General features: G+C 40.3%; 1 protein-coding gene across 1 annotated transcript in view; it reads right to left on the reverse strand.

The window, feature by feature from the left end:
- The window catches only part of LOC139766176 (uncharacterized), a 279,620-nt gene that overhangs the window by 209,482 nt on the left and 53,515 nt on the right, over positions 1 to 16,623 (reverse strand). Inside the window, exon 3 of the mRNA XM_071694447.1 lies at positions 224 to 561. Coding sequence (XP_071550548.1) covers positions 224 to 561 — 338 coding nt within the window. The remainder of the gene's footprint in view (positions 1 to 223; positions 562 to 16,623) is intronic.

Consider the following 16,623-nt stretch of genomic DNA (forward strand, 5'->3'; position numbering starts at 1 on the left):
CCATAATCATAACTTCTTCATAGGTACTTTCCTGCTGATTTACTTGACGTAGGAAGAGGTGAATGTATATAAATTTAGAACATGGGATCCTTTTGCCGATACCAGGAGACCATCAAAACCCCCGTTATATGTCTGTCTCATATACACCTTTTCTATGGGTTCCCTATTTGATCCTAAACTTTGAAACATCCAAAACCTACCCTGTTGCATGAAGTGTACCCACCTGCATGTCCCTCTCGAGGCAGCTGATATGATTGCTGATGCTGGGAGACCTGTAGTTGTGTTGTGAAGTGCCCTCAGCCTCGATCTCTTGACAAGGGATGTCCTGCTGGGCCTGCAGGTGATGGGGAATGCGAGTTCGCAAAGTAATAAGCAGAATGAGTACAATGATGATTAAGATGAGCCCCACCATTGTTCCCAAGGTGGCTGGGACGAGAGACGGCATGGACAACATGCTCAAGTATTTGTTCTTACCGCCTGTACTCCCGCCGCCACTCATGACATTGCCAAGGTTCCCACCGTTCTTGCTACCGTCACGCACTTCTGCTTCCGATGGTCCATCTACAGTGGGATACAAGGAAACAATATGAATTTGCTACATTAGAGATAGTATATACAAGCATTATACGAATTAATTGATAAGAAATATATATATATATATATATATATATATATATATATATATATATATATATATATATATATATATATATATATATATATATATATATATATATATATATATATATATATATTATATATATATATCATTATATATATATATATATATATATATATATATATATATATATATATATATATATATATATATATATATATATATATATATATATATTCCCTCGGGATAGGGGAGAAAGAATACCTCCCACGTATTCCCTGCGTGTCGTAGAAGGCGACTAAAAGGGAAGGGAGCGGGGGGCTGGAAATCCTCCCCTCTCGTTTTTTTTTTTTTTTAATTTTCCAAAAGAAGGAACAGAGAAGAGGTCCAGGTGAGGATATTCCCTCCAAGGCCCAGTCCTCTGTTCTTAACGCTACCTCGCTATCGCGGGAAAGCGAATAGTATAAAAAAAAAAATATATATACATATATATATATATATATATATATATATATATATATATATATATATATATATATATATATATATATATATATATATTATCCCTGGGGATAGGGGAGAAAGAATACTTCCCACGTATTCCCTGCGTGTCGTAGAAGGCGACTAAAAGGGAAGGGAGCGGGTGGCTGGAAATCCTCCCCTCTCGTTTTTTTTTTAATTTTCCAAAAGAAGGAACAGAGAAGGGGGCCAGGTGAGGATATTCCCTCTAAGGCCCAGTCCTCTGTTGATAACGCTACCTCGCTAATGCGGGAAATGGCGAATAGTACGAAAGAAGAAAAAAGATATATATATATATATATATATATATATATATATATATATATATATATATATATATATGTATATATATATATATACATATATATACATATATATATGTATATATATATATATATATATATATATATATATATATATATATATATATATATATATATATATATATATATATATATACTTCCCACGTATTCCCTGCGTGTCGTAGAAGGCGACTAAAAGGGGAGGGAGCGGGTGGCTGGAAATCCTCCCCTCTCGTTTTTTTTTAATTTTCCAAAAGAAGGAACAGAGAAGGGGGCCAGGTGAGGATTTTCCCTCTAAGGCCCAGTCCTCTGTTCTTAATGCTACCTCGCAAATGCGGGAAATGGCGCATCGTATGAAAAAAAAAAAAAATATATATATATATATATATATATATATATATATATATATATATATATATATATATATATATATATATATATATATATATATATATATATATATATATGTATATATATATATTTTTTTTTTTTTCAAACCATTCGCCATTTCCCGCGTTAGCGAGGTAGCGTTAAGAACAGAGAACTGGGCCACTGAGGGAATATCCTCACCTGGCCCCCTTCTCTGTTCCTTCTTTTGGAAAATTAAAAAAAATTGAGAGGGGAGGATTTCCAGCCCCCCGCTCCCTCCCCTTTTAGTCGCCTTCTACGACACGCAGGGAATACGTGGGAAGTATTCTATTCCCCTATCCCCAGGGATAATATATATATATATATGTATATATATATGTATATATATATATATATATATATATATATATATATATATATATATATATATATATATATATATATATATATATATTCTTTCTTTCTTTCTTTCATACTATTCGCCATTTCCCGCGTCAGCGAGGTAGCGTTAAGAACAGAGGACTGGGCCTCTGAGGAAACTACCTCATCCAGCCCCGTTCTCTGTTCCTTCCTTTGGGGAAAAAAAAAAAAAAAAGAGAGGGGAGGATTTCCAGCCCCCCCGCTCCCTTCCCTTTTAGTCGCCTTCTACGACACGCAGGGAATACGTGGGAAGTATTCTTTCTCCCCTATCCCCAGGGATATATATTTATATATATTATTTTCTTACTTTATTTCATTTTACTTTATCGCTGTCTCCCGCGTTAGCGAGATAGCGCAAGGAAAACAGACGAAAGGATGTCCCAACCCACCCACATACACATGTATATACATACACGTCCACACACGCAAATATACATACCTATACATCTCAACGTATACATACACATACACAAAGAGACATATACATGTATACACATGTACATAACGAATACTCTCTACCTTTATTCATTCCCATCGCCACCCCGACACACATGAAATAACAGACCCCTCCCCCCGCATATGCGCGAGGAAGCGCTAGGAAAAGGCAGGCCAGATTCGTTAACACTCAGTCTCTAGCTTTAATGTAATAATGAACCGAAACCGCAGCTCCCTTTCCACATCCAGGCCCCACAGATCTTTCCATGGTTTACCCCAGACGCTTCACATACCCTGATTCAATCCATTGACAGCGCGTCGACCCCGGTATACAACATCGTTCCAATTCACTCTATTCCTTGTATGCCATTCACCCCTCTGCATGTTCAGACCCCGATCATTCAAAATCTCTTTCACTCCATCTTTCCACCTCCAATTTGGTCAACCACTTCTCCTCGTTCCCTCCACCTCTGACACATATATCCACTTGGTCAATCTTTCCTCACTCATTCTCTCCATATGACCAAACCATTTAAAAACACCCTCTTCTTCTCTCTCAACCACACTCTTTTTATTACCACACATGTCTCTTACCCTATTATCACTTACTCGATCAAACCATCTCAAACCACATACTGTCCGCAAACATCTCATTTCCAGTGCATCCACACTCTTCGGCACAACTCTATCTATAGCCCACGCCTCGCAACCATATAACATTGTTGAAACCAATATTCCTTCAAATATACCCATTTTTGCTTTCCGAGATAATGTTCTCGACTTCCACACATTCTTCAACGCTCCCAGAACTTTCGCCCCTCCCCCCTTCCGCTTCCATGGTTCCATCCGCTGCCAAAACCACTCCCAGATATCTAAAACACTTCACTTCCTCCAGTTTTTCTCCATTCAAACTTACCTCCCAGTTGATTTATCTCTCAAACCTAGTAACCTTGCTCTTAATCAAATTTACTCTCAGCTTTCTTCTTTCACACACTTTACCAAACTCAGTCACCAGCTTCTGCAGTTTCTAACACGAATCAGCCACCAGCGCTGTATCATCAGCGAACAACAACTGACTCACTTCCGAGGCTCTCTCAAGCACAACAGACTGCATACTTGCCCCTCTTTCTAAAATTCTTGCATTTACCTCCCTCACAACCCCATCCATAAACAAATTACACAACCATGGAGACATCACACACCCCTGCCGAAAACTTACAATCACTGAGAACCAATCACTTTCCTCTTCCTACACGTACACATGCCTTACATCCTCGATAAAAACTTTTCACACCTTCTAACAACTTACCTCCCGCACCATATATTATTCATACCTTCCACAGAGCATCTCTATCAACTCTACCATATGCCTCTTCCAGGTACATAAATGCTATATTCAAATCCGTTTGCTTTTCTAAGTATTTCTCACATACATTCTTCAAAGCAAACACCTGATCCACACATCCTCTACCACTTCTGAAACCACACTGCTCTTCCCCAGTCTGATGCTCTGTACATACCTTCACTTTCTCAATCAATACTCTCCCATAAAATCTCTCAGGAATACTCAACAAACTTACGCCACTTTAATTTGAGCACTTACTTTTATCCCCTTTGCCTTTGTACAATGACACTAAGCAAGCATTCCCCCAATCCTCATTCACCTTACCATAAGTCATACACACATTAGATAACCTTACCAACCACTCAACAATACAGTCACCCCCTTTTTATATAAATTCCACTGCAATACCATCCAAACCCGCTGCCTTGCAGGCTTTCATGTTTCGCAAAGCTTTTTCTACCTTCTCTCTGTTTACCAAATCATTTTCCCTAACCCTCTCACATTCCACACCACCTCGACCAAAACACCCTATATCTGCCACTCTATCATCAAACACATTCAACAGACATTCACAATACTCACTACATCTCCTCACATCACCACTCCTTTTTATCACCTCCCATTAGCCCCCGTTCACTGAAGTTCCCATTTGTTCCCTTGTCTTAGGCACTTTACCTCCTTCCAATACATCATTTTATTCTCCCCAAGATTTAATGAAAGTCTCTCAAAGCAACTCTTATTTGCCATTCTTTTCACCTCTTGCACCTTTCTCTTGACCTCCTGCCTCTTTCTTTTACACATCTCCCAGTCACTTGCATTATTTACATGAAAAAATCGTCCTAATTCCTCTCTCTTCTCTTCCACTAATAATCTTACTTGTTCCTCTCATCACTCACTATCCTTTTAAATTTGCCCTCCTCCCACGCTTCTCATGCCACAAGCATCAATTGCGCAAGCCATCACTGCTTCCCAATATAAAAAAAAATTCCTCCCCCACTCCCCTTACGTACTTTGTTCTAACCTTTTTCCATTCTGTACTCAGTCTCTCCTAGTACATCCTCACACAAGTCTCCTTCCCAAGCTCACTTACTCTCACCACTCCCTTCACCCCCAACATTCTCTCTTCTTTTATTAAAACCTCTACAAATCTTCACCTTTGCCTCTACAAGATAATGATCTGACATCTCTCTAGTTGCACCTCTCACCACATTAACATCCAAAAGTCTCTCTTTCCGCGCCTATCAATTAACACGTAATCCAATAACGCTCTCTGGTCATCTCTCCTACTTACGTACGTATACTTGTGTATATCTCTCTTTTTAAACAAAGTATATCCAATCACCAGTCCTTTTTCAGCACATAAATTCACAAGCTCTTCACCATTTCCATTTGCAACACTGAACACCAATGTACACCTGTTATTCCCTCGACTGCCACATTACTCACTCTTGCAGTCAAATCACCCACCACTATAACCAGGTCTCGTGCATCAAAACTACAAACACACTTATTCACGTGCTCCCAAAACACATGCCTCTCATGATCTTTCTTCTCATGCTCAAATGCATTTGCACCAATAATCAACCATCTCTCTATTCCACTTTCAGGTTTACCCCTATCAATCTAGAGTTTACTTTCTCACATTCTATCACATACTCCCACCACACCTGTTTCAGGAGTAGTGCAACTCCTTCCCTTGCTCTTGTCCTCTCACTAACCCCAAAGTTTACATCAAAGACATTCCCATACCACTCTTCCCCTTTACCATTGAGCTTTGTTTCACTCAGAGCCAAGACATCCAGATTCCTCTCCTCAAACATACTACCTATCTCTCCTTTTTTTTTCTAATCTTGGTTAAATCCACACACAATTAGACACCCCAATCTGAGACTTCGAGGAGAACGAGCACTCCGCGCATGATTCCTTCTTCTCTTTTCTCTTTTAGAAAGTTAAATTACAAGGAGGGAAGGGTTTCCAGCCCCCTCGCTCCCATCCCGTTTAGTCGCCTTCTACGACAAGCGAGGAATGCGTGGGAAGTATTCTTTTTCTACTATCCCAAGGGATATATATATATATATATATATATATATATATATATATATATATATATATATATATATATATATATATATATATATATATATATATATATATATATATATATATATATATATATTTATATATATATATATATATATATATATATATATATATATATATATATATATATATATATATATATATATATATATATATATATATATATATATATATATATATATATATATATATATATATATATATATATATATATATATATATATATATATATATATATATATATATATATATATATATATATATATATATATATATATATATATATAAATAAATATATATATAAATAAATTATACATTTCCGTTTTTCCATAGCCAGAGGTTGAACCATTATGTGACATTCTTTTTTTTTCAATCATTTCAAGCTAGAAGTTTCAGTTTTCTAAATTGTTTCTTACATTTCTCATATGTATATATATGTATGTGTGTGTGTGTGTGTATATGTGCGTATGTATGTGTATGTGTGTGTATGTGTATATGTATATATATATATATATATATATATGTATATTATCCCTGGGGATAGGGGTGAAAGAATACTTCCCACGTATTCCTCGCGTGTCGTAGAAAGCGACTAGAGGGGACGGGAGCGGGAGGCCAGAAATCCTCCCCTCCTTGTATTAACTTTCTAAAATGGGAAACAGAAGAAGGAGTCACGCGGGGAGTGCTCATCCTCCTCGAAGGCTCAGAGTGGGGTGCCTAAATGTGTGTGGATGTAACCAAGATGTGAAAAAAGGAGAGATAGGTAGTATGTTTGAGGAAAGGAACCTGGATGTTTTGGCTCTGAGTGAAACGAAGCTCAAGGGTAAAGGGAAAGAGTGGTTTGGGAATGTCTGGGGAGTAAAGTCAGGGGTTAGTGAGAGGACTAGAGTACGGGAAGGAGTAGCAATACTCCTGAAACAGGAGTTGTGGGAGTATGTTATAGAGTGTAAGAAAGTAAATTCTCGATTAATATGGGTAAAACTGAAAGTTGATGGAGAGAGGTGGGTGATTATTGGTGCATATGCACCTGGGCATGAGAAGAAAGATCAAGAGAGGCAAGTGTTTTGGGAGCAGCTGAATAAGTGTGTTAGTGGTTTTGATGCACGAGACCGGGTCATAGTGATGGGTGATTTGAATGCAAAGGTGAGTAATGTGGCAGTTGAGGGAATAATTGGTATACATGGGGTGTTCAGTGTTGTAAATGGAAATGGTGAAGAGCTTGTAGATTTATGTGCTGAAAAAGGACTGATGATTGGGAATACCTGGTTTAAAAAGCGAGATATACATAAGTATACTTATGTAAGTAGGAGAGATGGCCAGAGAGCGTTATTGGATTACGTGTTAATTGACAGGCATGCGAAAGAGAGACTTTTGGATGTTAATGTGCTGAGAGGTGCAACTGGAGGGATGTCTGATCATTATCTTGTGGAGGCTAAGGTGAAGATTTGTATGGGTTTTCAGAAAAGAAGAGTGAATGTTGGGGTGAAGAGGGTGGTGAGAGTAAGTGAGCTTGAGAAGGAGACCTGTGTGAGGAAGTACCAGGAGAGACTGAGTACAGAATGGAAAAAGGTGAGAACAATGGAAGTAAGGGGAGTGGGGGAGGAATGGGATGTATTTAGGGAATCAGTGATGGATTGCGCAAAAGATGCTTGTGGCATGAGAAGAGTGGGAGGTGGGTTGATTAGAAATTGTAGTGAGTGGTGGGATGAAGAAGTAAGAGTATTAGTGAAAGAGAAGAGAGAGGCATTTGGACGATTTTTGCAGGGAAAAAATGCAATTGAGTGGGAGATGTATAAAAGAAAGAGACAGGAGGTCAAGAGAAAGGTGCAAGAGGTGAAAAAAGGGCAAATGAGAGTTGGGGTGAGAGAGTATCATTAAATTTTAGGGAGAATAAAAAGATGTTCTGGAAGGAGGTAAATAAAGTGCGTAAGACAAGGGAGCAAATGGGAACTTCGGTGAAGGGCGCAAGTGGGGAGGTGATAACAAGTAGTGGTGATGTGAGAAGGAGATGGAGTGAGTATTTTGAAGGTTTGTTGAATGTGTTTGATGATAGAGTGGCAGATATAGGGTGTTTTGGTCGAGGTGGTGTGCAAAGTGAGAGGGTTAGGGAAAATGATTTGGTAAACAGAGAAGAGGTAGTGAAAGCTTTGCGGAAGATGAAAGCCGGCAAGGCAGCAGGTTTGGATGGTATTGCAGTGGAATTTATTAAAAAAGGGGGTGACTGTATTGTTGACTGGTTGGTAAGGTTATTTAATGTATGTATGACTCATGGTGAGGTGCCTGAGGATTGGCGGAATGCGTGCATAGTGCCATTGTACAAAGGCAAAGGGGATAAGAGTGAGTGCTCAAATTACAGAGGTATAAGTTTGTGCTGAAAAAGGACTGATGATTGGGAATACCTGGTTTAAAAAGCGAGATATACATAAGTATACTTATGTAAGTAGGAGAGATGGCCAGAGAGCGTTATTGGATTACGTGTTAATTGACAGGCGTGCGAAAGAGAGACTTTTGGATGTTAATGTGCTGAGAGGTGCAACTGGAGGGATGTCTGATCATTATCTTGTGGAGGCTAAGGTGAAGATTAGTATGGGTTTTCAGAAAAGAGGAGTGAATGTTGGGGTGAAGAAGGTGGTGAGAGTAAGTGAGCTTGGGAAGGAGACCTGTGTGGGGAAGTACCAGGAGAGACTGTGTACAGAATGGAAAAAGGTGAGAACAATGGAAGTAAGGGGAGTGGGGGAGGAATGGGATGTATTTAGGGAATCAGTGATGGATTGCGCAAAAGATGCTTGTGGCATGAGAAGAGTGGGAGGTGGGCTGTTTAGAAAGGGTAGTGAGTGGTGGGATGAAGAAGTAAGAGTATTAGTGAAAGAGAAGAGAGAGGCATTTGGACGATGTTTGCAGGGAAAAAATGCAATTGAGTGGGAGAAGTATAAAAGAAAGAGACAGGAGGTCAAGAGAAAGGTGCAAGAGGTGAAAAAAAGGGCAAATGAGAGTTGGGGTGAGAGACTATCAGTAAATTTTAGGGAGAATAAAAAGATGTTCTGGAAGGAGGTAAATAGGGTGCATAAGACAAGGGAGCAAATGGGAACTTCAGTGAAGGGCGTAAATGGGGAGGTGATAACAAGTAGCGGTGATGTGAGAAGGAGATGGAATGAGTATTTTGAAGGTTTGTTGAATGTGTCTGATGACAGAGTGGCAGATATAGGGTGTTTTGGTCGAGGTGGTGTGCAAAGTGAGAGGGTTAGGGAAAATGATTTGGTAAACAGAGAAGAGGTAGTAAAAGCTTTGCGGAAGATGAAAGCCGGCAAGGCAGCAGGTTTGGATGGTATTGCAGTGGAATTTATTAAGAAAGGGGGTGACTGTATTGTTGACTGGTTGGTAAGGTTATTTAATGTATGTATGACTCAAGGTGAGGTGCCTGAGGATTGGCGGAATGCGTGCATAGTGCCATTGTACAAAGGCAATGGGGATAAGAGTGAGTGCTCAAATTACAGAGGTATAAGTTTGTTGAGTATTCCTGGTAAATTATATGGGAGGGTATTGATTGAGAGGGTGAAGGCATGTACAGAGCATCAGATTGGGGAAGAGCAGTGCGGTTTCAGAAGTGGTAGAGGATGTGTGGATCAGGTGTTTGCTTTGAAGAATGTATGTGAGAAATACTTAGAAAAGCAAATGGATTTGTATGTAGCATTTATGGATCTGGAGAAGGCATATGATAGAGTTGATAGAGATGCTCTGTGGAAGGTATTAAGAATATATGGTGTGGGAGGCAAGTTGTTAGAAGCAGTGAAAAGTTTTTATCGAGGATGTAAGGCATGTGTACGTGTAGGAAGAGAGGAAAGTGATTGGTTCTCAGTGAATGTAGGTTTGCGGAAGGGGTGTGTGATGTCTCCATGGTTGTTTAATTTGTTTATGGATGGGGTTGTAAGGGAGGTAAATGCAAGAGTCCTGGAAAGAGGGGCAAGTATGAAGTCTGTTGGGGATGAGAGAGCTTGGGAAGTGAGTCAGTTGTTGTTCGCTGATGATACAGCGCTGGTGGCTGATTCATGTGAGAAACTGCAGAAGCTGGTGACTGAGTTTGGTAAAGTGTGTGGAAGAAGAAAGTTGAGAGTAAATGTGAATAAGAGCAAGGTTATTAGGTACAGTAGGGGTGAGGGTCAAGTCAATTGGGAGGTGAGTTTGAATGGAGAAAAACTGGAGGAAGTGAAGTGTTTTAGATATCTGGGAGTGGATCTGTCAGCGGATGGAACCATGGAAGCGGAAGTGGATCATAGGGTGGGGGAGGGGGCGAAAATTTTGGGAGCCTTGAAAAATGTGTGGAAGTCGAGAACATTATCTCGGAAAGCAAAAATGGGTATGTTTGAGGGAATAGTGGTTCCAACAATGTTGTATGGTTGCGAGGCGTGGGCTATGGATAGAGATGTGCGCAGGAGGATGGATGTGCTGGAAATGAGATGTTTGAGGACAATGTGTGGTGTGAGGTGGTTTGATCGAGTAAGTAACGTAAGGGTAAGAGAGATGTGTGGAAATAAAAAGAGCGTGGTTGAGAGAGCAGAAGAGGGTGTTTTGAAATGGTTTGGGCACATGGAGAGAATGAGTGAGGAGAGATTGACCAAGAGGATATATGTGTCGGAGGTGGAGGGAACGAGGAGAAGAGGGAGACCAAATTGGAGGTGGAAAGATGGAGTGAAAAAGATTTTGTGTGATTGGGGCCTGAACATGCAGGAGGGTGAAAGGAGGGCAAGAAATAGAGTGAATTGGAGTCATGTGGTATACAGGGGTTGACGTGCTGTCAGTGGATTGAAGCAAGGCATGTGAAGCGTCTGGGGTAAACCATGGAAAGCTGTGTAGGTATGTATATTTGCGTGTGTGGACGTGTGTATGTACATGTGTATGGGGGGGGGGTTGGGCCATTTCTTTCGTCTGTTTCCTTGCGCTACCTCGCAAACGCGGGAGACAGCGACAAAGTATAAAAAAAAAAAAAAAAAAAAAAAAAAAAAAGTTTGTTGAGTATTCCTGGTAAATTATATGGGAGAGTATTGATTGAGAGGGTGAAGGCATGTACAGAGCATCAGATTGGGGAAGAGCAGTGTGGTTTCAGAAGTGGTAGAGGATGTGTGGATCAGGTGTTTGCTTTGAAGAATGTATGTGAGAAATACTTAGAAAAGCAAATGGATTTGTATGTAGCATTTATGGATCTGGAGAAGGCATATGATAGAGTTGATAGAGATGCTCTGTGGAAGGTATTAAGAATATATGGTGTGGGAGGAAAGTTGTTAGAAGCAGTGAAAAGTTTTTATCGAGGATGTAAGGCATATGTACGTGTAGGAAGAGAGGAAAGTGATTGGTTCTCAGTGAATGTAGGTTTGCGGCAGGGGTGTGTGATGTCTCCATGGTTGTTTAATTTGTTTATGGATGGGGTTGTTAGGGAGGTAAATGCAAGAGTTTTAGAAAGAGGGGCAAGTATGAAGTCTGTTGGGGATGAGAGAGCTTGGGAAGTGAGTCAGTTGTTGTTCGCTGATGATACAGCGCTGGTGGCTGATTCATGTGAGAAACTGCAGAAGCTGGTGACTGAGTTTGGAAAAGTGTGTGGAAGAAGAAAGTTAAGAGTAAATGTGAATAAGAGCAAGGTTATTAGGTACAGTTGGGTTGAGGGTCAAGTCAATTGGGAGGTGAGTTTGAATGGAGAAAAACTGGAGGAAGTGAAGTGTTTTAGATATCTGGGAGTGGATCTGGCAGCGGATGGAACCATGGAAGCGGAAGTGGATGATAGGGTGGGGGAGGGGGCGAAAATCCTGGGGGCCTTGAAGAATGTGTGGAAGTCGAGAACATTATCTCGGAAAGCAAAAATGGGTATGTTTGAAGGAATAGTGGTTCCAACAATGTTGTATGGTTGCGAGGCGTGGGCTATAGATAGAGTTGTGCGCAGGAGAATGGATGTGCTGGAAATGAGATGTTTGAGGACAATGTGTGGTGTGAGGTGGTTTGATCGGGTGAGTATTGTAAGGGTAAGAGAGATGTGTGGAAATAAAAAGAGCGTGGTTGAGAGAGCAGAAGAGGGTGTTTTGAAGTGGTTTGGGCACATAGAGAGGATGAGTGAGGAAAGATTGACCAAGAGGATATATGTGTCGGAGGTGGAGGGAACAAGGAGAAGAGGGAGACCAAATTGGAGGTGGAAAGGTGGAGTGAAAAAGATTTTGTGTGATATATATATATATATATATATATATATATATATATAGGGGTGAAAGAATACTTCCCACGTATTCCTCGCGTGTCGTAGAAAGCGACTAGAGGGGACGGGAGCGGGGGGCCGGAAATCCTCCCCTCCTTGTATTAACTTTCTAAAATGGGAAACAGAAGAAGGAGTCACGCGGGGAGTGATCATCCTCCTCGAAGGCTCAGAGTGGGGTGCCTAAATGTGTGTGGATGTAACCAAGATGTGAAAAAAGGAGAGATAGGTAGTATGTTTGAGGAAAGGAACCTGGATGTTTTGGCTCTGAGTGAAACGAAGCTCAAGGGTAAAGGGGAAGAGTGGTTTGGAAATGTCTGGGGAGTGAAGTCAGGGGTTAGTGAGAGGACAAGAGCAAGGGAAGGAGTAGCAATACTCCTGAAACAGGAGTTGTGGGAGTATGTGACAGAATGTAAGAAAGTAAATTCTCGATTAATATGGGTAAAATTGAAAGTTGATGGAGAGAGGTGGGTGATTATTGGTGCATATGCACCTGGGCATGAGAAGAAAGATCATGAGAGGCAAGTGTTTTGGGAGCAGCTGAATGAGTGTGTTAGCGGTTTTGATGCACGAGACCGGGTTATAGTGATGGGTGATTTGAATGCAAAGGTGAGTAATATGGCAGTTGAGGGAATAATTGGTATGCATGGGGTGTTCAGTGTTGTAAATGGAAATGGTGAAGAGCTTGTAGATTTATGTGCTGAAAAAGGACTGATGATTGGGAATACCTGGTTTAAAAAGCGAGATATACATAAGTATACTTATGTAAGTAGGAGAGATGGCCAGAGAGCGTTATTGGATTACGTGTTAATTGACAGGCGTGCGAAAGAGAGACTTTTGGATGTTAATGTGCTGAGAGGTGCAACTGGAGGGATGTCTGATCATTATCTTGTGGAGGCTAAGTTGAAGATTAGTATGGGTTTTCAGAAAAGAGGAGTGAATGTTGGGGAGAAGAAGGTGGTGAGAGTAAGTGAGCTTGGGAAGGAGACCTGTGTGGGGAAGAACCAGGAGAGACTGTGTACAGAATGGAAAAAGGTGAGAACAATGGAAGTAAGGGGAGTGGGGGAGGAATGGGATGTATTTAGGGAATCAGTGATGGATTGCGCAAAAGATGCTTGTGGCATGAGAAGAGTGGGAGGTGGGCTGTTTAGAAAGGGTAGTGAGTGGTGGGATGAAGAAGTAAGAGTATTAGTGAAAGAGAAGAGAGAGGCATTTGGACGATTTTTGCAGGGAAAAAATACAATTGAGTGGGAGAAGTATAAAGGAAAGAGACAGGAGGTCAAGAGAAAGGTGCAAGAGGTGAAAAAAAGGGCAAATGAGAGTTGGGGTGAGAGACTATCAGTAAATTTTCGGGAGAATAAAAAGATGTTCTGGAAGGAGGTAAATAGGGTGCGTAAGACAAGGGAGCAAATGGGAACTTCAGTGAAGGGCATAAATGGGGAGGTGATAACAAGTAGTGGTGATGTGAGAAGGAGATGGAATGAGTATTTTGAAGGTTTGTTGAATGTGTCTGATGACAGAGTGGCAGATATAGGGTGTTCTGGTCGAGGTGGTGTGCAAAGTGAGAGGGTTAGGGAAAATGATTTGGTAAACAGAGAAGAGGTAGTAAAAGCTTTGCGGAAGATGAAAGCCGGCAAGGCAGCAGGTTTGGATGGTATTGCAGTGGAATTTATTAAAAAAGGGGATGACTGTATTGTTGACTGGTTGGTAAGGTTATTTAATGTATGTATGACTCATGGTGAGGTGCCTGAGGATTGGCGGAATGCGTGCATAGTGCCATTGTACAAAGGCAAAGGGGATAAGAGTGAGTGCTCAAATTACAGAGGTATAAGTTTGTTGAGTATTCCTGGTAAATTATATGGGAGGGTATTGATTGAGAGGGTGAAGACATGTACAGAGCATCAGATTGGGGAAGAGCAGTGCGGTTTCAGAAGTGGTAGAGGATGTGTGAATCAGGTGTTTGCTTTGAAGAATGTATGTGAGAAATACTTAGAAAAGCAAATGGATTTGTATGTAGCATTTATGGATCTGGAGAAGGCATATGATAGAGTTGATAGAGATGCTCTGTGGAAGGTATTAAGAATATATGGTGTGGGAGGCAAGTTGTTAGAAGCAGTGAAAAGTTTTTATCGAGGATGTAAGGCATGTGTACGTGTAGGAAGAGAGGAAAGTGATTGGTTCTCAGTGAATGTAGGTTTGCGGCAGGGGTGTGTGATGTCTCCATGGTTGTTTAATTTGTTTATGGATGGGGTTGTTAGGGAGGTAAATGCAAGAGTTTTGGAAAGAGGGGCAAGTATGAAGTCTGTTGGGGATGAGAGAGCTTGGGAAGTGAGTCAGTTGTTGTTCGCTGATGATACAGCGCTGGTGGCTGATTCATGTGAGAAACTGCAGAAGCTGGTGACTGAGTTTGGTAAAGTGTGTGGAAGAAGAAAGTTAAGAGTAAATGTGAATAAGAGCAAGGTTATTAGGTACAGTAGGGTTGAGGGTCAAGTCAATTGGGAGGTGAGTTTGAATGGAGAAAAACTGGAGGAAGTGAAGTGTTTTAGATATCTGGGAGTGGATCTGTCAGCGGATGGAACCATGGAAGCGGAAGTGGATCATAGGGTGGGGGAGGGGGCGAAAATTTTGGGAGCCTTGAAAAATGTGTGGAAGTCGAGAACATTATCTCGGAAAGCAAAAATGGGTATGTTTGAAGGAATAGTGGTTCCAACAATGTTGTATGGTTGCGAGGCGTGGGCTATGGATAGAGTTGTGCGCAGGAGGATGGATGTGCTGGAAATGAGATGTTTGAGGACAATGTGTGGTGTGAGGTGGTTTGATCGAGTAAGTAACGTAAGGGTAAGAGAGATGTGTGGAAATAAAAAGAGCGTGGTTGAGAGAGCAGAAGAGGGTGTTTTGAAATGGTTTGGGCACATGGAGAGAATGAGTGAGGAAAGATTGACCAAGAGGATATATGTGTCGGAGGTGGAGGGAACGAGGAGAAGAGGGAGACCAAATTGGAGGTGGAAAGATGGAGTGAAAAGGATTTTGTGTGATCGGGGCCTGAACATGCAGGAGGGTGAAAGGAGGGCAAGGAATAGAGTGAATTGGAGCGATGTGGTATATAGGGGTTGACGTGCTGTCAGTGGATTGAATCAAGGCATTTGAAGCGTCTGGGGTAAACCATGGAAAGCTGTGTAGGTATGTATATTTGCGTGTGTGGACGTGTGTATGTACATGTGTATGGGGGGGGGTTGGGCCATTTCTTTCGTCTGTTTCCTTGCGCTACCTCGCAAACGCGGGAGACAGCGGCAAAGTATAAAAAGAAAAAAAAAAAAAAAAAATATATATATATATATATATATATATATATATATATATATATATATATATATATATATATATATATATATATATATATATATATATATATATATATATATATATATATATATATATATATATATATACATATATATATATATATATATATATATATATATATATATATATATATATATATATATATATATATATATATATATATATATATATATATATATATATATACATATATATTTATATATATACATATATATATATATGTAAGTCAGCGGGTTTGAATGGTATTGCAGTGGAATTTATTAAAAAAGTGGGTGACTGTATTGTTGACTGGTAGGTAAGGTTATTTAATGTATGTATGACTCATGGTGGGGTGCCTGATGATTGGCGGAATGCGTACATAGTGCCATTGTACAAGGGCAAAGGGGATAAGAGTGAGTGCTCAAATTACAGAGGTATAAGTTTGTTGAGTATTCCTGGTAAATTATATGGGAGGGTATTGATTGAGAGCGTGAAGACATATACAGAGCATCAGATTGGGGAAGAGCAGTGTGGTTTCAGAAGTGGTAGAGGATGTGTGGATCAGGTGTTTGCTTTGAAGAATGTATGTGAGAAATACTTAGAAAAGCAAATTTGAGCACTCACTTTTATCCCATTTGCCTTTGTACAATGACACTATGCAAGCATTCCGCCAATCCTCAAGCACATCACCATGAGACATACATGCATTAAATAACCTTAGCAACCAGTAAAAAATACAGTCAGCCCTTTTTTAATAAATTCTACTGCAACACCATCCATACCCGCTGCCTTGCCGGCTTTCATCTGCCGCAAAGCTTTTACTACCTCTTCTCTGTTTACCAAATCATTTTCCCTAACCCTCTCACTTTCCAACCCACCTCGACGAAAACACCCAATATCTGCCACTTTATCATTAAACACATTCAACAAACCTTCAAAA

This window comes from Panulirus ornatus, chromosome 57 (assembly GCF_036320965.1).
Source record: "Panulirus ornatus isolate Po-2019 chromosome 57, ASM3632096v1, whole genome shotgun sequence".
Taxonomy (NCBI): domain Eukaryota; kingdom Metazoa; phylum Arthropoda; class Malacostraca; order Decapoda; family Palinuridae; genus Panulirus; species Panulirus ornatus.